Source organism: Meles meles, chromosome 21 (genome assembly GCF_922984935.1).
Source record: "Meles meles chromosome 21, mMelMel3.1 paternal haplotype, whole genome shotgun sequence".
Classification (NCBI taxonomy): domain Eukaryota; kingdom Metazoa; phylum Chordata; class Mammalia; order Carnivora; family Mustelidae; genus Meles; species Meles meles.
This window is the reverse complement of record NC_060086.1, coordinates 26,102,626-26,129,905: the sequence shown is the minus strand read 5'-3', so window position 1 is coordinate 26,129,905 and position 27,280 is coordinate 26,102,626. Positions and strand designations below refer to the sequence as shown.

Below are 27,280 nucleotides of genomic sequence, written 5' to 3'. Positions count from 1 at the left end.
CTGGGAGGTATGTGCTCTCTCTGCTGGGCAGATAAGGAAGCTGAGACTCAGAGAGTTGATGCACTTGCCTAGAGTCCCACAGTGAGCAGGAGGCAGAACTGGGATCCAAATGTTTAGCTAGCTATAAGAGGACAAAGCTTATGATCCCTTCTGCACACTCTGTCTCCTTTCCTCAGCACCTTGAGCCCTGCCTTCCCCGTGCCTTCTTCCACTCTCACAATAAACCTGCTCAAACCCTCCCGTAAACGACCTCCTCTCCAGCTGCCTCTTCCTCTCATAACTCACATTCTCTTACGAGTTGCCTACACTTCTCTTCCCACTTGCTCTCCTTAACACCCCACAGCTCAGCTCTTGTTCCCACCGTGCCTGTGAACAAGCGCTGTCCAAATCCTGAAGGTAAATGACCACATCCAGTGACTGTTTCCATTCTTCGCCTCTTCTCTCTACCATTACCAGGTGGCAGCTTCTGACCGGCTGGCCACATCCACCTTCTCAAAAGCTCTCCTGTCTTGGCTCCTTTGTGACCCCCACCCCCAGCTCTTCTGGTCTACCTTCTTCTTCTAGAAGCACCAATTTTAAGTTCCCCTTCACTGGCTCCTCTTCTTCCACTAACCCCTGAAGTGGCTCTATTTCCCGGGGTCCCAACCATGCTCCTCCTCCAACTCTCCACTCCCTAACACCTCCCTGACACACCCAGTGGCTTCGGCTCCCGTTGCTTCATGCTACTGATACCTGAGCCTCTGGATATGTAGACGCATCCACCTTCTAGACACAGACACCCATGCAGCCCCAGACCCAGGCTATACAAAACCAAGGTCACCACCTTTCCCTTCAAGGGAGCTTCTCTGACTTCTCACCCAGATTGCTTATCATGCCCACAATCCACACATCTTTCTGAGCCAGCCGTCTCCCTTAATCCCTTATCTTCCATCCTCTCCTCGATGCCCCCACATCAACTCTTCTCATCTGCCCATTTCTTTTCACTTCCTTAATTCAAGCATGCCTCACCTCCATCCATCCTACTGAGGCCCTTCTTTTTAATCATCACCAGCTGTATCTAGATCAGCTACCTCCAATGGCTCACGGTACTGAATAATGTCCCAAATGCCTAGAATGTGTGAGCAAGGGCTTCTGTGACCTGGCATTCATTGATATGTCTTCACAACCACATCCTAGAGCCTCAACACACCAGAAACCCAATGTCCCTTCATTCATGGGGTCACTTCAGCCCGAGCGCCCACCAAGTCCACCCATCCTTCCACCTATTTAATAACTTATTCAGGATGTGTCCAATGCATGGTAGGCACTAGCGAATAGTGGCATGAAAAATAAAGTAAGTTCCTGACCTCCGTTCAGTGGAAGGGAACAAAGCAGAAGCAAATCAGCAAAGAAGCAACAGAATGACAGACACAGGTGATAAGTAGAAAGTATTTCAACAACGGAACAGGAGAGAGAGGGTCAGAAGTGGCCCTTCTGAGAATGTGACATTTAAGTGGACATTGTCCAGCCACATTGTAGAGCTCAAGGAGGAACAGTCCGGGCTGAGGGAAGGGCAGGGGCAAGCAAGGAAGGAAAATGATCTGGTGGGACAGGGAGAAGGACATCGTGCAAAGGGAGAGAAGATGAGGTTGGAGAGAGAAGCTGAGAGACAGAGGAAAAACCCAACTCCTACAGGCTCCCAGAGCAGTGGGGAGGGGCCCAACTTCAGTTGAAAGCTCTAAGCCCAGCTCTGGAGTAGCTTAAGCAGGGGAGCGGCAGGGCCCCATTCACATTTGAGAATGGATCTTTCTGGCTGGATATGAAGAGTGCATTTCAGAGGGCAAAAGCCCATGAAAGCTTCTATTCATCTTTCAAAGGCCAAAACAGACAAAGCCCCTAGCTGAGCCCTAACAGGGGGTTGGTTCTCCCCCCACCGCTCCCCGAACTCATTCTTGGCCTTGGATTCTGTGAAGCCTTTTGGGATTCCTGTCTCATCAGCAGGCATCACACCCCTAGCACTTTCTTTCAAGCTGGGTCATCACTTCACACACACACACACACACACACACACACACCCTTTTAGAGTGAGCTCTCTTTCTCTCCCTCTCTTAGTAGGTTGTGAAACACGCTGCGCGTAAAGGGTCACACTCCCTCATAAAGCCCTCACGGTGTCTGGCACATGGCCTCCCACACGGGAGAGACTCAAAGAACAATGGAAGAATGAAGGAAGGAAGGAAGGAAGTCTAAAAGGGAAGATCTTTGTGTTCCCCAGGAACGCTGCATGTTAAGAGCCTTGGTTTAGAATCAGTCCCATCCGTATTTTAGCTCCAGCCCTGCCGCCCACTAGCTGTGGGACTTTGGGCAAGTAAATCACCTCTTCTTTGCTGCATTTTCCTCTCTGTAAAGTCAGGATAACAATGGGGACAGGATAGGCATTTTTTTCACAGAACTATCTCAGGGAACTAAGGGGACAAAAGAAACACCAGTGTCCCCTCCCCTTCCCAAGAGTCTACCTGCTGGGGAAAGACAGGGTCTGTCTTTCAGGCCCACACCCAAATGATACCCGTCAGCGAGGTTCTGTCTTGTTTAAATGTTTGTTTTCAATGAACCGGTGTGGAGTGCTGACGATAAGCACCATTACAACCATCATCCCATTTTACCGGCTATGCACGATTGGGGAAAGCCCCCATCAAATGTGCTCCTGGGTGAGGGCTGAGTCTGGTCCTTGCCAGTGTGCCCCTGGCCCAAGATCCACCAATAGCTAGGCCATGGAAATAGGCCTTATGAGTTCACTCTCAGACCCCAAGCTCTAGTCAACAACCCCTCCCCTGGAGATGCTTCCTCTGTGGCACCCCTCCTAACAGAAGTCTGGGGACAAAGACATCTCAAGCTCAGGATTTGCCTTTACATACCATTCCATCTAGAAGAACCTGTAGGCTCAAGTCCCATGAGCTGTGCCTTGAATTAATGACAGACAGAGACAGTGATGAGTCTGGGGGCTTCTTTGGATAAGTCTCAGGAAAGATAGGGCCAGCACAAGCTGAAACATGGACTTGCAACACCATCGGATGTCAGGAAGCACTGATGAGGAGTCTGGGGCCAGGGAGGACCACAGGCGGAGGGAGGAAGGAAGGAAGCCATGCATCTGTTACAAAGCTGAAGAAAAACACACTCATCCCTCAGTTGAATTCAATGTTTCAATTCCTAAATCCTCAATTTGAATGGCTAAGGGCCTAGGCTTTAGGTTCGAACAGACCTGGGATCAAACTTCAGCTCTGCCCCTTATTAGCCAGACCCTGGACAAGACAGGGAAGCTACCTGAGCCTCAGTTTCTCCATCTGTAAATGGAGATAACATGTGTTCAAGATGGGTAAAGAGGTCAGTGATGTGCCTGGCATTCAGGAGACCCCTGTTGTTATGCATTTTTGTATTTATGGAGAGGGAGAGACCTGAATGATTTCTGGCAAGGGAACCGCATGCCCACACCCCCTGTAAAACCAGCAGAAATAAGAAGAAAGATGCCGCAGAGCACCCTTTGCATCTGCTAGAGCTATGAATATGCCCCCGTGTCTTTCTCCCCTAACCATTTCATAATCTCTTGCGTGTGGTTCACTTTTCTTTCCTTACTACAAAAGACCTTCTTGGATTGGGATTTCTCAAGCTACAGGTGAAGATGGTGGGTCAGATTGGAAGAAGAAATAAAATCAAAGCATCATTGATCTCCAACTCAGGGGGCAGTCTCTTAGCTCTTTTTCCATGTCCCTGTGGAGGCTCATTCTGTTAGCCAAGGCAGGCACCCAGCAAAGCAGAGAAACTGGTATGAGAGCCCCAATCCAGCCATCTCCGGCTGCCTCTGTAGAGGGAGGAGGAACAGACAATAACAGTCAGTTACCCACCATTTCCCTCCTTCCCCGGCATGTTTCAGAGCCCAGCAGGCAGCTGATGATAAGTCAGTGGCATCTGACAAGCCATGGAAAGCTCCCTGTCTCTCGAGCTTCCAATCACCAGGTGTCTGAAGAGGCTGCGGGAGCAGTCAGCTTCTGCCCTCATTAAGAGCCCTTTGGTGGGCAGAAGAGATGATTGTTCCAGGAACTGTCAGGTTCATCAGCCGACGGATGGGGGCGGGGGTGGGGGGTGCGCAGAAGCCCCAGAGCTCTGACCTCCTGACCCACGCCATACGCGCTCCTCATTTGCATCTCATTTGCATGGCATACTTAACAGGACTCCAGCTTTCATGCAGAGAAATCATTGCCTCATGCACAGCGAGGTTCTACCACCACGTTTGTGCAAATGATCCTGTGGGAGGGGAGCCCGCAAAGCCAGTCTGCGCAACGGTATCTGCCCTCCAGGAAAACAAGACCTCAATCAGACCACGGTGATGAGGACAGAAGTAGACGGCACTATTCCGGGATGCATGACCAACTAAATAAAGCCGTGGTTACCTCATGCGCAAGGCCAGACAGAGGGAAAATTCCAAATGTTTTCAAGAGTCTGTGTTAGAACGATTCAGGATAATTGCATTCAGGTCTTGTACTATGAATGTCAAACTGCACCAGCATCACATAAATGAGCTGTCAGCAGCTTGGTCAGAGTTCCCATAGAAAAGAACCTGTTCCTTCTCTCAGAACAGGTGCTGTTTTGTTTGGCTGATACACCACCCCCCTCCTTGGCAATGGCTCTCCATTTTATTTATGGGGATCCAAAAACCACAGAGGCCCCCATCCCTGGAGGATTATACCATTGTCTCTCAGTGTAACATGGGTGCTGAGATCTCTGTGTTAAGGCAGACTTGGGTTCCAATCCCAGCTCTGGCACTGACTAGCGGTGTGTCCTTAGCCAAGTCACTTAACATTTCTGGAGCTCTAACTTCCTCCTCTATGGGATGGGACAGTATTAGTCTATCTTAGAGGAGTGAAACGAAGTCATGCCCATAAAAGTAACAGATACAACACCTGGTGTCTCTCACAAAATACAAAGTCAAGAGATGCCGTCTGGAGTTGAGAAAACAAGAAACAGATTTGTAAAGATATAACTTAAAGGAGCTATGAGAATTACTGGAGTCCCAATAATGGATTCCCACTGCACCAAGTATAAAAGACAAATTCCTTAGAGTGGGTTACAAAGCCTTTGGCAGCAGCCTCCCTGTTCGCTCTGACCTCTTTTGCTCCCTTCCCTTGGCCTCACTTCACTCAGATACTTGAACCTCTTTACTGTTTCCCCAAGCATGGGGAGCACAATTATGCCACAGGACCTTTGTACTGGCTGCTGTTCTACCTGGAATGCTTTTCTGCCAGGCAACTGCATGGCTTTCCTTCATCTCCTTCAAAAGTCTCCACTTAAATGTCCTCATCTCAGTGACTCTTTCCTTGGCACCATATCTAAATCTGCAAGCCCACTCTCCTCCCTCACACTTCCCATCCTCCTTTTCTGCTTTATTTTTCTCTTTAGCACTTACTATCCAGCATGTTGTATATTCTACTTATTTGCCTACTTTATTGTCTAACACGCTACCACAGAGATCAAAGCACACAGCCTGCAGACCAAATCTGACCCACTGCCTGCTTTTGTAAATAAAGTTTTATCAGACCACACCCTCACCCATTAGTTAACATACTGTCACCACTTTAAAGCCACCATGGCAGAGTTGAGTAGCTGTGAGGGTGACCATGTGGCTCCAAAGTCTATCTGGTTCTTAACAGGACAAGCTTGTAGAGCCCTGCACTGGAATATGAGCCCTGTCAGGGCAGGACTTCGTCTTGCTCTCCAGCAAGTCCCTTTGAGTAGGTCCAGTGCCTGACATCTACAAGATGCCCCATGACAGTGTCTTTTTGCTAAATGAGGTCAATTAAGCATGGCAGGACACCTGTGCTGCAAGTAAGGAGGGGAGGGGGACCAGAGGGGCAGTATCAGAGAGCTAAATCCCGCCCAGAACGTCAGAGCCACAAAGACAGTGAAATGAAATCATGACAGGGCACGTCATTAGAACATCAAGTACCAGGAGAAAGAATTAAAAATGGTGGTTCTCAAACGTGATGCCCTAGAATGAGGACATATCAGCAGCACCTGAGAAAGTGTTAGAAATTCAGATTCTCAGGGGTGCCCCAGACCTACTGGCTCAGAACCTCTGCGGTGGGACTGTCCAGGTGATTCTGACATAAATTCAAGTTTGAGACACACAGCTCTCATGAGCAGAACCAGGGTTGGGGCAGGGGATGTTGCTTTACAGCATAAGCTCTTCAATGCACACTAGTTTTTTGTTTGTTTTTTTTTTTTGTCTTTTTTTTTTAAGACTTTATTTATTTATTTGCAGAGAGAGAGAGACAGACAGACAGACAGTGGGGCAGGGAACACAAGCAGGAGGAGTGGGAGAGGGAGAAGCAGGCTTCCCGCCGAACAGGGCACGGGATGTGAGGCTCAGTCCCAGGACCCCGGGATCATGACTGAGCTGAAGGCAGATGCTCAACGACTAAACCACCCACGTGCCCCGCACGCTGGGGTTTTTTTTAACTATAGTTTAAAATGTATTAATCATGGGTGCCCGGGAGCCTTACTCAGTTAAGTGTCTGCCTTCGGCTTAGGTCATGATCCTGGAGTCCCGGGATCCAGCCCCACTCCGGTCTCCCTGCTCGGCAGGCAGAGTGCCTCTCCCTCTTCCTCTGCCCCTCCTTTCCTTGCTCCTGCTCTTTCTCTCTGTTTCAAATAAATAAATATCTTTTTAAAAAATAATAAGCTGTATGAATCATACCTTTTTATTTTCTGCATCTCTGATGCTTTGACATCTGGAGCCTTGCTGACCCTTCCCAGGGCTATCCAATGCCGAAGCAAACCAACCAATTCTCAGCTCACAGCGCAGTCACCTCCTTTACAAAGCCCTCATACTCCAGGCCCCCACTCCCCTGCACCGACCAACCCCAGAGACAGTGCTTATACCCCGGAGCCTGCTACTACTTAAACTAGCCAGTCTTCAGCCTGCTTACCCTGCCTCACCTGTCCTTCTCATGGAAACCAAGAGAAAGGCTCCTGCCCACCTCTCTCCCTCCGACTCTCCCTTGGTACTCCTCTGGGTGGCCCTGCGTGGAGTGGCATGGTGTGCCTCCTCCTCTTGGGAACCAGGGATAACAAACTCCCCTTTCAATGACAATCACTCCCTCATCCTGTAGGCCTCACTATGCCTGAATACTAATAAAAATCAACATTTTTAAACAAAACAGAAAGATGGGGGGGTGGGATGGGGAAATGGCACAGACCTAATACAAAGAATGGTGTCAACGAGGTGACATCCCGAAGACATCTGGCACAAGAGTGACAGGATAGCAAAAGCTCTCCACACAGCCCTAGAGCAAAGGGGCCCATCTAAGAAGATGAAATGCATCCGGCCCATCCTTGCGTCTGGAAAAAACCAAAAACCTGCACAAGGACACGGGGAACTGGTGTGGTAGACGTGAGAGGTTTGATGGGCTGCAAACCCAGGATCAATCAGCAGAACGCAGTGGCTGGCCTTAGCCCAACCCCCCCCCCCCCCAAGAACGTCATCTCAAGATGCGGAAAGAGAATTATGTTGTCTAGAACAGAGTTTTTCAAATGGCGGGTCATGACACAATTGTCCATGGTCAGTGAAATCAATGGGGAGAGTCGAGGCCATTTTTCTTAAAGGATTTCTTAGAGGACGGAGAACAGAAGCGAACAGTCTGGAAGGCTGCAGAAGGAAAGAGACTGCATCAGCGTGCCGAGCTGGCATGAGCAGAGGTGAGTATTATTTTGTGACAGCTTGGTTTCGGCTGTGAGCCTGTGCCTGTGCTTGGGCTCTGGAAAGCCACAGGGTGGGGCGCAGTCAGGAAAGTTCGAAAGCCCTGGGCCTGGAACACGGGAGCTGACCACCACTCTCCTCCTCCGGCAGCACCTGGCGGCGCGCTTGATGAGGAAGCGCTTCTGATTGGAGGAGAGAGGTGTGGGAGGAGCTCCGCAGAAGCGTTTGATTGGAGGAGAGCAGTGTGGGAGGAGCTCCGGCTCTGCGTTGGCGGGGGGAGGGGGGGGACGCACAGCACAGCTACATAACGTGACACGTGACATTCCTTCCGGGTTGTGGGTTCTAGGTTAAGGATTAGCAAATGGCTGAGGGAGCCGGGGAAGCTGCCCCTGGGAACTGGGAGATTCTAGGGGCACCTGAGAACCATTTGCAAACCAGTTCCAGGCTGTTGGCATACCTGTCTCGGGAGAAATAGGGATGAAACAAGGAGAAACGTCACCAAGTTCGTTATTATCCGCTTTGGCAGCTGGCTGGCCGGGGCTTCTTGGAGCCTCCACCAGCTCCACGCCATCCGCCTGGGCGGTGGCCCTTCCTCTGGGTCTTCCCCCTCCCAGATCTTCCGGTCCCTGGCTTCTCCAGGTTTGCATAAGATCTAATTCCTGGAGGGAAATCCCTTGTTCCATGCTCCTTAGAGCGGCTCTGATTCCCAAAACACCAGGATGGGAAGCGGCCGTGAAGACCTGCCCCTCCTCTGGGCTCAAACCCCTTTGTAGCCTGTTTCCCAGTGTAACCTGAGCACCCCCTGAACACCTTTTTAAGTGAGAACGCTTTCTCGAGATACTGCTGTGAACTCGATTCTGTCCCTCTCCCTCTCACCTTCTGGATGCCCTCAATTCCAGCCAGCTTGAGCTGACCCAGAGCACTCAGGAAGGGTAACAGAGGTAGTTTGTGGTTAGAAGCACAGGCCCTGGAATCACACAGCCCAGGATTTCAGTCCTAGATCTGCCCCTTCACGGCTGTGCAATTTTGAGCCCTCCAACACGCAGCTTCTTCCCCATGAAAAATGGGGGTAACGCTTCAAAGGTTCAAGATGAACATTACTTGAGATGGTCCCCTTAAAACATGCATAAAGGAGCACCCAGGTGGCTCAGTTAGTTAAGCAGACGACCCTTGGTTTCAGCTCAGGTCATGATCTCAGGGTCTTAGGATCGAACCCCATGCCTGGCTTGGTACAGGTTGAGATTCTCTCCCCCATCCCTCTGCCCCCCTCCCAGCTTGCACATGCATGGGTGCACGCAAGCCCACACATACTCTCTCTCAAATAAATCTTAAACAAAAAACACCTGGCGTATAGTTAAACAGTAAATACTGGCTGCATATGTGATTGGAACAGTGGGTCTTCAGGTGGCAGATTTATAAATCTGGTGCCCCAAACACCTCAGCAGGGCAGACACCATCGCTCAGGCCATTTTAGGTAGAAGCAAATGTCTCATAAAAGATTCGGCTTAGGTGTTTTAAGTTTTCCAGGCTACACCGTGCCCTGGAGGGAGGTAACAAGACAAATCACAACTGACACGTATCATGGCTGCAAATCCTTTCCACCTGCCCCTTAGAGACAGGGTCTCCGAAAAGGTGGACTTCTTCCCCAGAAGACCACGTCCTAACACGGCCACTTTGGAAGGACATAAAAACATCACCAAACAGGAAACTCCAAATTTGGCAAATCCAGCAAAGATTAGTGAGGAAACACAGAAAGGGCTGTGTAGACCATGCCAATCAGAATAACACCAAATACATACGGCACCAGCAGCATGTACCAGGTGGTGTTCTAAATGCTTTACACATACTGCCTGTGGAATCCTGTCCACGACCCTAGGAGGTGGGCGCTCTCACCCCCCTCCACTTGTCCTCCCAAGCTATCCAGGTATGCCTTACCTGCCAGCATCAAATCCCCCAGTCCTGGGCCCTCCCACTTCGGAGGCTCAGGACAAAGGCCGTCTCCATCTGGCTGTCTCTTACTACCGAGGCATGTTACCAGTCTCTTGGGCAGGTCTTTGGCCACTGAAGTCTGCTTCTCTGCAAAGACAGGCCACCCAGAAGAAGTGGCATCATCCCCAGGCTCACAGTCTGGGAAACACTGGCTCTCGTAACTCCCCAAGGAGAAAAGCGGGCGAACGGGAGCGCTGGGGAAACGGAACCGCTGAAGCAAAATCGCCATCAACACAAGGCCCGAGCCGCGCCTGCGCCTCCACTTCCTCTTCCGGAGAATGATCCAGAAGACGTGTGCTCACAGCTGAGGCTGTGAGTCGGATTCAGTGAGGGATCGCCTGTAGAGTTCACAGCACAAGCGCGTGTTTCTGAAACGGAAGCTGCTGCTAATTATCCCCTATCGTGGGACAGAGGCAGGAATTATGGGATCAAGCCCTAGCCCCATCTCTTCCCAGCTGTGTGACTTGGGCAAGTTATTTAAACCTCTCTCTGTGTGCCTCAGTTTCCCCATCTATAAAATGGAGATGATATTAGCAACTACTTCACAGGGTCATTGATGGGATGTTAGATGAAGGCGGAAGGGCTTACTTAGCCTAGGATGATAAGACCTTACTTATCATCCTAAGTGTTGTTGCGGCTCTGGCTCTTGGTGTAGCAGCAAGAAAGAACCCCAGACAGACAGACCACTCAAGACCTTGAAGAGCATCTCCCTGTGACCTTTACTGCCCTGAAGCAGCCAGCCCAGCACCTGGGTCATGGGCTCACCTATCAAGTGTAAACTGTCACCCTTCCTCTCTTTCCTTAGCCTATATCCCATACCAGTGCCACCTCCTCCAGGGGGCCCTCTGGGATGCCTCCAGCCCATACTCCTCCCTCCCTCATTGAAACTACGGTTGCAAGAAAGATTCGGACCCCTGTAGACACAACAGGCAGAAGATGAGCAGGTCTTTCCTGTGGCCTTGATGCTACCCTGTGCCCTCAAAGAATCACCAGCATTGAAGCCTCTCCTGCCTCTCTCCCCCGACTTGCTGGCTGTGTCAGTAACACTTTCGGAGCCTTAAATCACATCCTTCCAATGGATGCCCTGATGTGCTGGAATCCAAATGACGGGTCCCGGCTGCAAATCCTGCCTCCCCCACCTGCTAACTGGGTGGCCAGAGGCTCAGATTCTGTAATGTTGTTTCTGCTTTGGTAAAAATGAGGAAAATAAAATGCACTCATAGGGTGGTTGTGGGGACGGAGCACAGTGACCTTGTGTGACACTCCACAAATACTCCTGGGATCTAAGTCCCACTGCATTTAGAAAAAAGCTCCAAACCCCTAGAGGCTCACAAGACCTCCCTGGCCTCCCCTGCAGCTTCATTTCCCCCCTCTGCCCAGACCCTGCCACGGAGTCAACTTCCCGTCTGGTCCGGGAATGCAGAAGCTGCCTCCCTCCTCCCCCAGGGCCTTTGCCTGTGCCGCTCTCCTACCCGGGATGCTCTTGCCCTGGATGTTAGGAGCTGGCTCCCTCCTGCTCATCATTCAGGTCTCAATCAGAAGACATCATCTCCGCCAGTGACCCATGGGCCACCCTCAATCACAGCACTCTGCTGTTGTTACTCTCTTTATGGCCTTTATGGCTGTCTGAAAGTATTTTGTCGGCTTTACTGTTCCTCTTCAAGCATTGAAAAGAATGCAGGGTCCGTGACAGCAGAGGTTTGTCTGTCTCCTTCATAACGGTAAACAGTGCCCACACACAGGAGATACCCAATGAGTATCTATTGGAGAAGTAGGGGAGCTAGGATTCGAACCCAGGCCTGACTCCAAAGCAGGCTATCCTGGCCCGTAATTACTACAGACTTGCAGCAAGTCAGTGAGAAAAGCAGGGAGAGGCTGCTGACTGGAGAGCTGGGGATGCCGCACCCAGACAAAGGCAAAGCAGGGAGGGAGGGTTCTGGGTCATTTTCCATAAGCAGCTCATGCCAGGCATTCACGCCTTATGAGGTCTATCCAAGGCCATGCAGGTAGGTTCAGGTCACCGATGGATGCGGATTTCAGCCTCTGAGGTCTCAGCACCAAAGCCGCGTGATTTCTGAACTGCCACGGCCAAGGTGAGGCTGGATGTCACAAACCATCCCAGGCACGTCCACCTGTGGCCACCGGGCAGGACCCGAGCCCGGCTAATGCCTGCCATCTAGTGGACAAGACACATGCTGGTTTCCCTGTGACTGAGCAAGGCTTATGGGATTTTATTTTATTTTATTTTATTTTATGAGAGAGAGAGCAACCAGGGGAGGGCAGAGGGAGAGAGAATCTTTTTTTTTTAAGATTTTATTTATTTATTTGACAGAGAGAAAGATCACAAGTAGGCAGAGAGGCAGGCAGAGAGAAAGGGGGGGAAGCAGGCTCCCTGCTGAGCAGAGAGCCCGATGTGGGGCTCGATCCCAAGTCCCTGAGATCATGACCTGAGCTGAAGGCAGAGGCTTAACCCCTGAGCCACCCAGGCGCCTCAAGGGTTATGGAATTTTAAAGTGCATGCAGATCACCTGGGATTTTGCTGAAATGCAGATTCTGATTCTTGGGCCTGGCTGGAACATGAGACCCCACATTTCTAACCAGCTCCCCAGGTGATGCTGGGCCTGCTGCTGGTCCACCGACCACACCTGGGAATAGCTGGTGTCTTGCAATTCCTGAAGTATTAACCCCCAGATGCAACTCGGAGGACTGGGGCGGCCACACAATGGGAAGGAGAATCAGAAGGCACCCAAGAAGTACAAGTTTTTGAAGTCAGAGTGGTCAGACCTGGAGGCAGGGGGGCGGGGGCTGCCCAGGCAAGAAACAGAGAGAGGACATGCTTCCTGGGACCTGAGTAGGGAGGTGCTCTTAGCTAGGGCTACAAGGAGTCGTCCAAGGGTCAGTGCCCACAAGGGTCAGAGATCAGGCCCAGCCCACAAGGTGAATGCTACACAAGATGCACACTAGTGACTGTGAAAACCCGGACACGCCCAGGCCCCACTCTGTGCAAGCTGAGCGCCATCCAGCAGTCCTCCCCAAAGCCACTGGCATCAGCCGCTTAATTTTCACTGCAACTGTTGCTGGAGAATTTCATTTGAATTCCTTTTTCCTATTCAGAGATTCTTCTGTTTTTATTTTATGTTTGAAAAATTACAAAAAAGAAAAAGAAAAATTACAAAAGCGCTATGTTTATTGCGACTGGAGAAACAGTTCCTAAGACATATAAAGAGCCCCCTTTTCCTGCCCCAGTCTCTCTCCATTCCCACTTCCCAGTCCTTCTGTGATCCCCATGTTTACAGCCTGGTTTGTACCCTTCTACACCTTCTTTCCTACCCTTATAAAAATACACAAACATCACTTCACACATAGTAAGTGTCTGTTGCGGCTGCTTATTTCTTCGAAATGAGATCATACTAAATAAATTTTTATGCAACTTAATCCTCTCACCTAATTAGACATCAGAGATGTTGCTCCAGGTCAAGCGTTGGCAAATGTTTCTGGTAAGGGCCGGAAAGTAAATATTTCAGGTTTTGCAGACCATACAGGCAGGCTCTGTCACAGCCACTCAGTGAACTCACTCTTGTATCCCCCAAGTGGCCATGGGCAATATGTAAATGAACGATGTGGCTGTGTTCCAATAAAACTTTATTACAAAAACAAGCAATGGGCCAGGTTTGGCCTCCAGGCCACAGTTTGCCAACCCTGCCCCAGGTCAACAGCTGTAGCTCTAACCTATTTTTAATTATTCATTAACCTACTTTTAATTATTTAGAATGTCAAGTAAAAGTATAACATGAAGCATAATAATATACTACAGAAAAGCATGCAAATCATTAATTTGTACAGTTTGTGGAAAACATATGTGCTACTAGATCCCAGGTCAAAAAACCAGAATACAGGGGCGGCTGGGTGGCTCAGTGGGTTAAAGCCTCTGCCTTCGGCTCGGGTCGTGATCCCAGGGTCCTGGGATCGAGCGCCACATCGGGCTCTCTACTCCACAGGGAGCCTGCTTCCTCCTCTCTCTCTGCCTGCCTCTCTGCCTAGTTGTGATTTCTCTCTGTCAAATAAATAAAATATTTAAAAAAAAAAAAAAAAACAGAATACAAGCACCTCCGCAGAAGCCCCGCACACCCGTTTTACTTCACTGTTTTCAACAACCGCATGACAGCCCACAGAATGGAGGCACCCTAACTAGGCTGATTCCAATTCTTTGCCCGCACTGACGGAGTATCGATACACATGCTCGTTCTGGGCTTTGTTTCCTTGTGTGTTGCTGGGGTTTTTTGGTTTTTGTTTTTTTAGATTTTATTTATTTATTTGACAGACAGAGATCACAAGGAGGCAGAGAGGCAGGCAGAGAGAGAGGGAGAAGCAGGCTCCCTGCTGAGCAGAGAGCCCGATGCGGGGCTCGATCCCAGGGCCCCAGGATCATGACCTGAGCCGAAGGCTGAGGCTTTAACCCACTGAGCCACCCAGGCGCCCTGTGTGCTGCTGTTTTATTTCAGCAAGATGGAAATGGGAAATCTGCAAAGCCAAGTGTGCAGACACATACATTTTAACAGATGTTGCCAGACCACTTCCTAAAAAGTGGTGACAAGTGGCAGTCTTGCAGGTCCTGCCCGTGCTCCCCCTGGGACACAATTCAGCAGGCATTCAGGGAAAGTAACTGAGCACCCCGCCTCTCCTGAGGCTTGGGGGCCTCGGCCATTGATCACTCTGATGAGAGTAAATATTCAGGGAAGAGGACAAGGAACACTGAGTAGAAAGGGTCTGGTCCCCTCTGTCATCTTGGTGTATAGGACACCCACCTCCCACCTCTTGAGCCACAGGCTTCAGAGGAAGGCTGCCCAAGGATCCTCCAACCTCACCAGGGCATGACCTCTGCTGCACTGAGAAAAACAGAGCTACACAGACAGGGATATGATTTAACTCAACTTCTTCGGGACCAAAACAATGCAGAGCAGCGGAACGGACATGTCTTCCCGAGTTTCTTGTAAGGGTATTGGCTTTCCAGTGAGGACACAATGATGTGTTTTCAACGAAGCTATTTTGCTGCATTACAGTTTCTCTAAACAACAACAACAACAAAAAATCCAACAACGACTAAGAACGATGTGATCTAAGGGATCATAGGTGTCATGGCACCCCATGCCCGCATCTCTTCGGTGGGGGAAGCCATGTGGGGTGAGGGGGGCATGCCTGTCTGTCCGCACTGGGCAGTCTTCTGAGCACAGATTTACCACCCAATGGGGACTGTGACAACAAAAGAGAGGATTAACTTGATGGGGGTTGAGGTGACAAAGTAGAATGCATTTGCCAAAACTCAGCCATTGTCCACTGAAGGTACGTTCCCCTCTTTTGCAAATTTTACCTCAAATGTTTAAAAAAAAAAAACCACTGTAATTAAGTGTTGTATTCTAGTTGATGATGATACAATTAAGTGTTGTATTCCAGTTGTATTCTAGTTGATGATGGACATGCTTAAGTATTTAGGGGGAACTGAATTGATTGCTTAAATTTGCTTCGGATTATGTCAAAAAATAAGACGGGTTGATGGATGGAGAGTAAGGGGGGGCATGGTTACTAATGAAGCAAGTGTAGTAGAATGTTAATGGCAGGTTTGAGTGCTCACTGTAAAATCCTTTCAACTTTGTTGTATGTCAGACATTTCTCATAACGGGACATTTGGGGGAAAAGTACTAACTGGTGATGTGGGGAGGGGGTAATCCACACGAGCTGGATCCTGTCCCTGTTCCATGAAGTATAGCTTTGAGAGTGACCTCCTTTCTTGGGCCTCAGTGACTCGGCTGTTTCATGGGGGTACGGAAGAAGGGCTGAGCTGTTCTCTGTGATGCCTTCCATATGGACAATGATGACGCTGTGGTCTCATTTCATTCTGTAAAACTTGGGCATCTTTGGAAAAGAGAGCCTTTGGGGAGGAATGACTTTGAAGGCAGACACTGCCCCCTAGTGGGCCCAAGTGGTCTAATTTATGATCATGTTCTATCCTTGCCGTTGATGCATGGCTGGGTCATATTTCAAGACTTTATTCTATCTGTATTGTCTTTCCTTACATTTTTCTTTTCCTCCCCCCTTCTCTTTCCCTTCCAAGCAGACGGCCATCTCAGTGGAAGTATGTAGCAGTGAAAAAGCAGAAATAGCCTTCAGGTCATTCTTGTCCTATGTCCTGAATTCCCAAACCTCAGAGGTTTCAAAGAGAAGATAACCTTCACGAAGGAGGTCTGTGAGCACAGAGTGTCTTGAAAAAGGTTTGACGGGGAGTGGACTTTAGCCTGACAAGAATGAGATTCCTTGTGGCTAGCAGAAGGAAGAAAGGTGCGGAAAGATCTCAAGGGTCCCGGAACACTGGCAAGGTTCTGATGTTCATCCAGGCAAAGAGACCTGTCTCCTCTCTTGCTGTGACTCAAGGGTCTAGAATATGCTCGGAAAAAAGGAGAAACTCAATGTTGTTGAACGAACAAGTGAATGACCAGGAGAGGGAATGAATGGATTCTAGAGGAGTCTGGACCCCGGATGCAGGGAAAGGAAGCCACACTTAACAGCTGTCTCCTACATGCCCCACCCCACCACATCTTGCCACTTGCAACACAGTGATCCAGGCCTATCTCCCCCACCAGGCTATGAGCTCCCTGAGGATGGAGACTAGATCTCATTGGTCATTGGATCCAAACTGGTACTCAGGCCCTCCATGAATGAACGAACACCTATGCCTACTGAGTTCATCTCACCTTTCTGCCTTATAACATGCTATTTTCCTCATCACACTGTAAATACCTAATCCCTCCAACCCAGCCCCACATGTCCCACCTCACCCCTCTGTGCACAGCACTCACTCTCTGCTCTTCTGGTCAAGTCCTGCCATATTGGTTTTAGATGACAGATACCCAAGTGGAGTATCAAGATGAAGGGCCCCCATAGGTTTTCTTATACTCCTTTCCCATTGTTTGGGTTGCCATGATGGCAAAACCTTCTCTACCCCGAAACAGTTCCTTAAATGACAAGAGAGTCTTCTGTGACCCTTCAGCAACCATTTCCTTTCTCCAAAGAGTGCTTTCGGAACCTCTTTAGAATCTGGTGTATAGGCAGATATGACCTCAGCTTTTCTCAACAGCTTGTCAAGAACTGATGCCTATTTGGTGCTCTTCTTCTTTTGATGTAAGAATGTCAGATTTTGGAAAGGATTAAAATACCACAATATTGGGAGGACCTAAGTCTTCTGGGAGAAGCTTCTGTCTAAGAAGGGTTCTGTAGAGCACAATTCAATGGTGAGAACACTGGACAGGAGTCCGGAAGAACAAAATTAAAAACAAAACAAAACAAAACAAAAAACTGTTCTTTCTGCTTTTCTTTCCAAACAGTCCCAGTTTTTGTGAGATACAATTATGGATACAAATACAGACATGGTTAAGGATTTGCAGATGGCCATAACGTAGGTGGGAATGTAAAGAATGGGATACCAGTTGTTACGTCAGTAGAGAGATACTGAATTGAAAGGGGGTTCATACATGTAGGGACATGGGCTTTATGAACTCTAGGAGCACTGTACAGCTTTCCTGTGGGCTTCCGACCTTACAGGGCCTGCTCCCGCGATAACGCTCAGCACCACGAGGTCCGTGTGGTTTCCTATGACTCTACAAGTCCCGCTGCTCTGGGTCTTTTCTGCATCACCCAGGGAATTGCTGTGGTCATGCCTCCAAAGAGTGGGTCCCAGTCTCCATAATACTTGCCGTTTACCTGGGACTTGGTCCTTAAGAGTTTTTGTAAGGTCTCCTCCCTACAAGAATAAGCATGTGAAAAGGGTTATCTGCTGAACTCCAACTCCTCACTTAAGGAAGCACTGGTTAGGGGGTCTTCTGGGAAGTCCCGGTATCCATCAGGAACCTCTAGGGTGTATCATTCAAACATACATCCACCGACGCCACACATATTTAGTGACGTCCATCATACGAGGTGCTGGGCAGAGTGTGAGCCAAAGCAGACGCTGTCTTGCTGTCACGGAGCTTCGAGCCCAGTGGGAGATAGAGACATAATCCACCCACCATAAGACCGTCACTGATGCGAGCTCAAGTTCAGATACCATGAGCGTCTAGAAGGGTGGGAAGCTCGGGGAAGCTTCCCTGATGGTAAAGGCAAGCTGAGGCCTGCAAGAAGGAGAAGAATGACCCATGGAAAGAAGACAAGAGGGCAAAGATAAACATTGCACAGGAAAGGAACAGAAGGTGTTGCAGTCCAACGGTGGGGGACAGCCTGGACAGGACGAAGGGTTAAAAGAAAATCTGGAGGGAGAGACAGAGAATCAAGAATGAGGTTGCCACATTAGGTTTATCTGTTCTAAGGGCAATGAGAAACCACTGATGGGTTTTTAAAAGAAGGGGAACTGACTGGATTTCCATTCCGATCTTGACTTGCGAGATCCCTGGCAGTAGATATAAAGCCTGGATTTCAGGAGCCAAGGGAGATGAGGAAACCTTTGGATCTTCCAGGAGCAGCTGTAACTTGCTTCTGGAGATGATGAGATCTCCAAAGAGCAAGAGAACAGTCAGAGCAAATGGCAAAGTGTCCTGGGCTGGTGAGTGGAAAGTCCTAACACCGAGCGTGCATCTACGGTCTGGATGGAGTGAGGTGATCTGGCCTAGCATTGCCAGGGAGGGCTCTCTCCTCTCTGATCCATCCGTTTGAGATCAAGCAGGAGGGCCTGGAGTCCCAACCACAAAACCAGAAGGATGCTTGGGAGACTGGAGGGACATCTAGGCGCTCCACACTGGCCCCATGCCCCCACCCCCCAGCTGCTGTGAATGTTGGCTGTCAAGGGCTCACGGCTGCCCCCGTATCCAGTCACCCTGGTCCACATGGAAGCCACCTAGCCTGGGAGGTAATCCCACCTTCCCACCTCCCACCCCAGCAGCCTACAGCAAAGACCGACTGTTCGCTAAGCTCAGGCTGCTATAACAAAACACCAGAGACTAGGTGACTTAACAACAAGCATTTATTTCTCAGAGTTCTGGAAGCTGGGAAGTCCCGTATCAGTTCCCAGTGAGAACCCTCTTCCTGGCTCATAGACAACCATCTTCCTACTGTGCCCCCATATGGTGCAGAGAGGGAAATCTGTTTCCCTTCCTCTTCTTATAAAGCCACTCATCTCAGCAGAGAGCCTCACCCGTAGGACTTCAGCAACCCCTAATGAGCTCAGGAACGCACCATCTCCAAACACTATCCCACTGGGTTACAGCTTCAACACACAAATGCTTGGGGTGGTGGGAAGGGAGAGACCTAGCACTGTCCACAGCACTGACCGACCCTGCTAGGCCAGTCCCTGCAGGAGGAAGGATCAGGCTGAAGCTTGTCTTCAGGGAGACCGTTCTCTCGATTAGCTTTCTTTGCTCTGCCCCGACTCCTCTTCCCCCACAAGCAGCCCCAATAAATCACTTGAATGAAAATCTCCATCTCGGCTCTATTTTTAGAGAACTGCAGTCAGAGCCCCAGGTTCTTGGATCATCAGGCAGGCAACAAGCTCACTCCCAGCACTGACTGCTCCGGGCACAGGGAAGGGGCCACAGCAGGCCACTGTGACCTGCCATCACGAGACCTGGGTGCTCACCCCCGTGCCACACGTGACACCGGGCAAGTTATCCAGCCTCGCTGAATCTTGGGCTCCTCCTCCATAGGACAGCAACGACACTGCCTCTCCACTGAATGGCCCAGGATCAAAGTGCTTGAAAACCACAACTATGAAACCTTGGTGGGTAATTCATCAACGCTCCCAGAACCCTGACATGCACATATTCTGCCCCTAATGCCAAGGGAGCCCCAACTTGCCTCCTTGTTATGGGTTGAATTGTGTCCCCCCAAGAAGATACAGTCATGTCCCAACCCCAGTACCTGGGAGTGTGACCTTATTTGGAAATGAGAGCTTTGCGAATGCGACTAAGTTAAGATGAGGTCATACTAGATTAGAGAAGCTATAATCCAGTGACTGGTGTCCTTATAAGAAGACGAAACTTGGACACAAAGACACACAGGGAAGAATGCCATGTGATGATGAAGGCAGAGACCAGGCTCCACAAGCCAAGGAACACCTAAGATTGATGGAAAGTACCAGAAGAAACCGCTCAGAGCATTTCAGAGCAAACCAACTCAGCTTACACTTTCATGCCAGACTCCTAGCCTCCGGAAGAGTTACAGAATAAATTCCTGCTGTTTCAAGCTGCCCAGTTGTGGCATTTCGGTACCGCAGCCTGGGAGATTATATGCCCCCCGTTCATAGGCACATAGCGGGATTGCCAGAGAATCATCTGCTTGTGATCAAGATATGCCTGAGCAGATCTGTGAGTAAGGGGGAAGACTCTGACCTTGAATTTGAAGAGAGATACTGTGCTGTACCACATCAGAAAAAAAGACTCCCCAAGAAATGCCCGTAAGAGGTAACCTAGCTAAACCACAAAGGAAATAAATAAGGTGGGGGATGGGGGCGGTGAGGCTGAGACCAAGCTAAAAATTAACCTAGTATATCATGCTAGAGAGTCTAGCAGACCTGTGTGTGGCTTTCCAAGCCTATTTCCTGATAAGTAGAAAGATAATGCTACTACTTAGCACATTGCTAAGTTGCTCAAAAAATTTAACCAAGATATTGCTCGTAAGTGCTTTGCACAGTGATGGACACATTTTAAAAGATCTCTGGTGTTAGCTATGGCTTTGTTATTGTTTTGTTACTAACGGTGTGAGTTCTTAGAAACCTAACCTCCCTGAGCCTTAGCATCTTCATTCATAAGTCGAGCATAACACACATTTCACAAGGTTCTCGTGAGGATGAAAGAGATGACGTGGAAGGCTTTTCCACTGAGCTGTAATTGGCATATGACTGTGCACGTTCACATACGATGTGTTGATTGGGCACATTTATATGTTAAGATTTGATTACTGCCATAGCGTCAGCCAACACCTCTATCATATCACATTATATTGATTGATTGATTGATGGATTGATTGATTGATGGGAACAATGGATGGACTTCAAGGGCATTATACTAAGTAAGGTCCTGTATAGAATGGGTGAGTTCTATTCAATGCCTGCCGCCACCTCTGACAGACAGGAGCCAGTACAGTTCCTAAAGACGGACACTAGAGGGCAGCAGGGTCTCATTTTTGTCCCATTCCGGCCCCTGGAAGCTAGGACAGCCCAGGGAGGAAAACCCTCCTCTCTAGAACCAGTAACTGCCTGCTTCTCCCTGGGGAACCCCCAAACATCCCCATGGGAAAAAGTCAGCCACTTGCCTTCCTTTTGGAGGAAAACGCAATTTAACGGAATGCACATTTCCCAAGAGCCCACTGGGTATCACAAACCCCAACGTAAAACAAGGGTTGTATTTTACAGGGATATTGTTGGAGTTTCACTCGGTGTAACTGAAGCCCCTCCCTGCACAGAGCTTAACACATCAGAGACGCCGAACCAATCTGGGGCCTCAAAAGTTGACCAAGTTTTGCAAAATCAATCCCTTTTGTGATCAGTTTCCTGAATTACCAAGTTATAAAACCTTGCTTATACTAACTCGTTATGAAGTCTATAGTTGGTGTCACAAGCATTTGAGAATTTCTCCGAAGTTTTAGTCCCGTTCTTGTCTGGTTCAGTGTGGGCTTTAGGGTAGCTTTATGGCTGAGTATTTACCAGGCCAGCAAAGCCAGGTTTCTCCTTTGCTGGGGCTTCACAGGTCAGAGCCAAGTAGTTCTAGAATGCTCCATTCCAAGAGCCACACATGTCTTCCCCTAGTCCCCCCTGCACCCCTCCCACTGGCTGTATTATCCGTCTTTCTTATTATTAGGAGACACTTCAGGAGTGCAAAAAGTATAGGCAATCATAGAACCGGGACCCACGTAGCCACCGTCAGGTTTAAGAAAAAAATTATTTCAGGGGCGCCTGGGTGGCCCAGTGGTTTAAGCCGCTGCCTTCGGCTCAGGTCATGATCTCAGAGTCCCGGATTGAGTCCCACATCCGGCTCTCTGCTCAGCAGGGAGCCTGCTTCCCTCTCACTCTCTCTGCCTGCCTCTTTGCCTAGTTATGATCTCTCTCTGTCAAATAAATAATAAATAAAATCTTTAAAAAAAAAAAAGAAAGAAAGAAATTATTTCAAATAAACAGAAAGCCCCCAGGGATGCACAAGGCACCGCCCCCCACCTCCTGCCCAAGTGGTCACAATCTGGAATTGTGGAATTCCCCACTGGGAAAGTCTGCGGAAGCACCAAGCATTCCTTCCAGGTTTTCTTAACAAAAGAAATAGAACTGCACACTCCACAGCCCGAGCAAGAGTAGGAAAGGGAGAGGCAGAGGTGGAGTGTGGGGCCTTTCTGAGCTCCAACCAGCGCAGGTGCCTGCAGTGGGGAGAGACTGTGATGGGGCAGGGGGGCTGGGAGGCAGGGTCACGCAGTCCCCTCGCCGCCCCCCACCCCCGCCCTGCCCATCGCTCCCCCAGTTTCCCATCCCCCAACACACAGATCGGACCCGCGGAGTCGGCGCCGGGTCCCCAGCGCCACCTACCGACGACGATGAGGACTTCCCTCTCGATGTGGGCCTGGATGTAGATGCGGCCGCGGCGCTCCGTGTGGTCTGTGCCGCACAGGCTGGGGACGTTCATCACGCAGCGTTTGTGCACGTTCATCATGCAGGCTGCGAGGGCAGAGAGGGGCGCGGCTCAGGCTGGGCCCCTCAGGCCCGATGTCCTCCGAAAGGCTCTTCCAACCCCTTCCCACCCTCACCCACCCCCAGGCCCGGACGGACAGAGGAGGTGGGACTTTGTCCGTCCTCCCTGAAGCCAACATCGCCACCTTCAATGCCGCCAGATTTGAGGGAGGAGAGGCTCAATACTCATCAACAGACAACCCGCACACCAGCCCAGCCAGGACTTGGGAGAAGGTGCTGTGGACCCGGACCCCCAAACCACGAGGAAGCAGCCGGGTCACCAGAGGCCGCCGCTGAGCAAATGTACTTACTGTCGCATTTCATCCCCTGGTGGATGAGTCCGTACAGCAGTGACCCACAGTGGTCACAAAACGTGGGGCTGGAGTACGTGTGGATCTTGAACTTGTGTTTGCTCCGGGGGTCCTAAGGCCAAGAGAAACAAACAAAAGAAACCAGTCAAAGACTGGAGTTATCCAAGTAACGCTCTGCTTGGAGTATCCCTGGAGAACAGTAGCCGCCCCAGCACTCCTCACCCCTGTTAGGACCATCACTGGGGCGCGTCGCCAGATATGCATTTGGGAACTAGTGCTTGAATGAGCGAATGACTCTGACAGCAGCTGGCTCCCACGGGAGCCCCAGCCAGTTCTCTGTGCCACCAGTCGTCCACCTGAGAGCCCAACCTCCTGACTCCTGCCTGCAGCAAGGACTCCAGAGACAGCAGCTAAACAGGTCCCCTTGTTCCTATTTTTTCCCCCTTATCCTCTAAGCATGCCTCTGGAGGGCTCGGGAGTAAACTAAAAACTGAGTCTGAGCATAAAACCTCCCTGCTTAAAGACCATTTTCTAGTACCTCATCCCCTACAGACCAGAGTTCAAAGTCCGATAATAGTCTGCAGATTGTGGCAGAGCTTCCTGGTTTTTCCAACAAGACCCATTCTTTCCTTTAATAATAGAGCCCCTGAGTTTGAGCAAAGAGGGTGGCCACCCAATTAGAGACTACATTTTCCAGCCTCCCTTGCAGTTTGGCGTGGCCATGTGATGAAGCTCTGGCCAATGGGATGGATGTGCTTCAGGGTCCTTGCCTTTAAAAGAACGCGTCCAAGCCTCCCTGGCCCCAAACACCCTGGACCTAAACCTGGAGACCTGTGCTGAACGGACAGAACTACACTCACTACTAGTCTTGGACTTCATCCCGTTGGGCAGACACGTGAGAGAAAACCTACTTTCTGTCTTGCCTCAGTCACTATATCTGGGGGCTATTTGTTATAGCGGCTTATCTGGTCCCCTAACAAACATGGCCTTCATAACCTGGCAGTATAGTACAGAGGTTCAACATACAGACTTTGGAGCATAATCTGAGTTCTTCTCATCTGTATGACTTTGGGCAAGTTACTTAATCTCTTTGTGCTTCAGTGTCCTTGTCTACAAAATGGAAGTAATGGGGGTGCTGGGTGGCTCAGGTGGTTCAGCGTCTGACTTCGGCTCAGGTCACGAACCCAGGGTCCTCAGATAGAGCCCCAGGTCAGACTCCCTGCTCGGCGGGGAGTCTGCTTCTCTCTCTACCCCTCTTTGCTGATTGTGCTCTCACTCTCTTTCAAACAAATAAAATCTTTGGAAATGATAATAAAATAAAATAAAGGTAATAGCAATGCTACAAGCTTATTAGCCCACCGGGGATAAATGGATTCATCTGTGTAGAGACCTTAGAACCACCTGGCAGCCCGTAAGTGGTCTAAGCTCTTGCATTATTTTTTTTTAAGATTTTATTTATTTACTTGACAGACAGAGACCACAAGTAGATGGAGAGGCAGGCAGAGAGAGAGCGGGAAGCAGGCTCCCCGCCAAGGAGAGAGCCCGATGTGGGGCTCGATCCCAGGACCCTGGGACCATGACCTGAGCTGAAGGCAGAGGCTTTAACCCACTGAGCCACCCAGGTGCCCCAAGCTCTTGCATTATTATTACATCTCCCTTATAACCTCAGCTATATCTCCCCAAACACACACTCTGTTCTCAGGACACAGGACTCATTCATACCCCCCAAACATGCTCCTCTGGCTCTGCATGTTATCTTTCTTGCTCAAGAGTTGCTCTTCCATCACTGGCCTAACTACAGAGCTCCCTCTTCTCTTTCCCAAAGCCAACCCAAGGGCTTGTCCTCGTTAGTATAGCGGTGAGTATCCCCACCTGTCCCAAAGCCGGCCTGACAGTTGCTTTCTCTGTGCAACAATGTGCAGCAGAGGCTGGAGAGCATGGACCTGGGATTCCCACCCCGGGGCTGATCTGACACAGAGGCCTTTGTTATATGCTACCCCTCTCTTCCCTCATTCGTTCAACTTGCCACGTGTTTACTTGAACCTGATATTCTAGTAACAGACAGAAAATAAACAAGTGAAAATAAATACACACAATAAGTAGATATTACGTTACATGCTATTAAAGTGCTGAGTGTTTTTCTTGAAATGTTCTATATATAAACTGTACTGAATCTTACTGATGTTTAAAAAAAGGTGAATTTTCCCTGCATGAAAACAATATCTCAATGTAAACCTGGCTAAAAAAATCTTCCATCATGGAAGGCTTTTGGGGCGCTCACCTTAGAGCTGAGGAGTGCCTCCAACCCTCCTCCAAGGAAATACCTGTTTATGACCCGTGTTGGCCTGTAGGGGGAGTTCAGGGCTGCTCTCACTCTTCACTCCCAGCGAGGTAGGAGAGCAGATCTGGTTGGTCAGATTCCAAGCCACTGATTGGCCCCTCCTCAGTGGGTGGAGCTTGCACACGTGCGTAAAGGTGCACCTGCCATCTTTCTCTCCCGTAGCTCTCTCGCTCCCGGGAGGCTGCTGGCTTCAGATCCCATGGCCCAGCTCTGAATGTGTTGGGGTGGGTGGCCTGGGTCAGCTCAGCCCCAAACCCTGTGGCAACTTCTCTTTCTCTCCTTTTGTGCTCTCTTCTAGTTCCCTGATAAGTGGACCTTGGAGTATAGCCAAGAATTTGTTTTGATTATGGTTTACATTTCCTTAGGAGTACCTAGTATAGAAAAAGGGAGTCTCCAAGGGACTCATGAGCTCGACCTGGAGATTTGGGACAAAATCCCGACTAATAATAAATGGCCTCCTTGCTGGGTTTCCTTTCTTCTACATATACATCTCCTTAGAATATCTCAGGGAGAAGGATTTGAGCATTTCTGACTAGATATTACCAAGAACCTTCTCTCCCCCATCATGTCTCTTCAATAAGAGGCGATGCCGGGTGGCACAAAGAATGGGAAGGTAAGGGGCGTCTGGGTGGCTCAGTGGGTTAAGCCTCTGCCTTCAGCTCAGGTCATGATCTCAGGGTCCTGGGATCAAGCCCCATGTCGGGCTCTCTGCTCAGCGGGGAGCCTACTTCCCTTCCTCTGTCTCTGCCTGCCTCTCTGCCTATTTATGATCTCTGTCAAATAAATAAATAAATAATCTTAAAAAAAAAGAATGGGAAGGTAAATGAAACATTTCCTGAGAGCTGCCCTGTGTATGCTGGGTGTCTCTTGGGCACTTTCTCCGGTCCTCATGATATTTCATTTGGAAGGTGTTATTCGTTCCCATCTCAGTGACAGTGAAATGGGCCCAGACTAGAGAGACAGAGATTTTCCCCCAGGTCACCCAGCTGGCCCACTGCTGAGCTGGGATTCACAGCCGGCTCTGCCTGGCTCTGAATCTGGGACGCACCAAGCTTCTCTCCCTTCTCTTCTCCCTCTCCAACTTCATTAATGTCCTTCTGTTCCAGTCCAGCTGCAATGGCACTTCCTTCCTTCCTTCACTCATTCACTCAGCAAATGTTTACTGAGAGCCAGGGTCTTTCTAGGCACGGGGGATACAAGTGTGAGCAAGGAGCCAGAATGCTTGCTCTCACTGAATTCACATTCTAATGGCAGAGAGAAACAAACAAAGAAACCCCACTAATATCCTGCCCTCCCAGATCTTCTCCATCATCGCATTTAAACCACCGCATTGTGATTACATGTGTTAATTTCATCTCTCTGATGCTCAGTTACAAGCAACATAAGGGAATTTTGCTCCGGGCATATACGGTACTTGGCATATAGAAGGTGCTCAATAAATGAGCAAGAGTTAGTATTTATTAAGCATTTACTCACCCAGGAACTATCTTTCAGGGATTTACCAGGCAGGCATTAACTCATTTCATCCTTATAACATCCCCAGGAAGTTTGTATTTTACTACACCCATTTCACAGATGAGGACCAAGGTGCGCAGGGACTTGCCCCCAGCTCCCCAGCCTCGGCAAGCCCAGCAGTTCGCACAGTGCTGGCACACATGGAGAGGTTTGAGTTTTGGTGGCAGCTGGGGGCTGTTGTCATTGCTGCTAACCACTGAAAGCCCCTGAGCCGCTGAAAATGACTTGGAGAGCCCTGTGCAAGGCGGGTCAGAGCCAGACAGGAGAAAGGAAGGCCAACTGAGCACACTGCAGGGGAAAGTTTGCTTCTGGTTTATTTAGAAGCTGTTGCAGATCCCTCCAACCTTGCCTCCCCCCCGCCCCCGCCCAGGCTTTCAGGAGGGTTCAAGTTGTACCAGCCTCCCCACCCCAATACACACACAAACCCATCCCTCAGACCCCCCAGACCAATCAGGTCATCCTCTGTTCACTTCTGCCCTCCTCCCTCCTGCTACCTGGGAGAATTTGGGATAAAGCCACAGTGCCACAGCAGGGGGCCCCATGACTCCAGCATCCTCAAGGAGAATCTTAAAGGGCGCCTGCTCATGCCCAGTGTCGCTTATGAGATTGAGGGTTGGGGCGTTTGTGCTTTGAGACGGCCCACTCTCCCGGACACAGATGACTGCTGGAGAGGTAGGCGCTTGGCTCAAATGACTCACATATTTAGTGAA

At 49.7% G+C, this 27,280-nt stretch overlaps 1 protein-coding gene across 2 annotated transcripts in view; it reads right to left on the bottom strand.

Moving 5' to 3' along the window:
- Positions 1-27,280, bottom strand: part of PRKCB (protein kinase C beta) — a 328,913-nt gene that overhangs the window by 137,842 nt on the left and 163,791 nt on the right. For both annotated transcript variants that reach the window (XM_045993021.1, XM_045993020.1), the window contains exons 4-5: positions 22,715-22,826; positions 22,263-22,391 (exon numbers count right to left, since the gene is read on the bottom strand). In XM_045993021.1, coding sequence (XP_045848977.1) covers positions 22,263-22,391; positions 22,715-22,826 — 241 coding nt within the window. The remainder of the gene's footprint in view (positions 1-22,262; positions 22,392-22,714; positions 22,827-27,280) is intronic.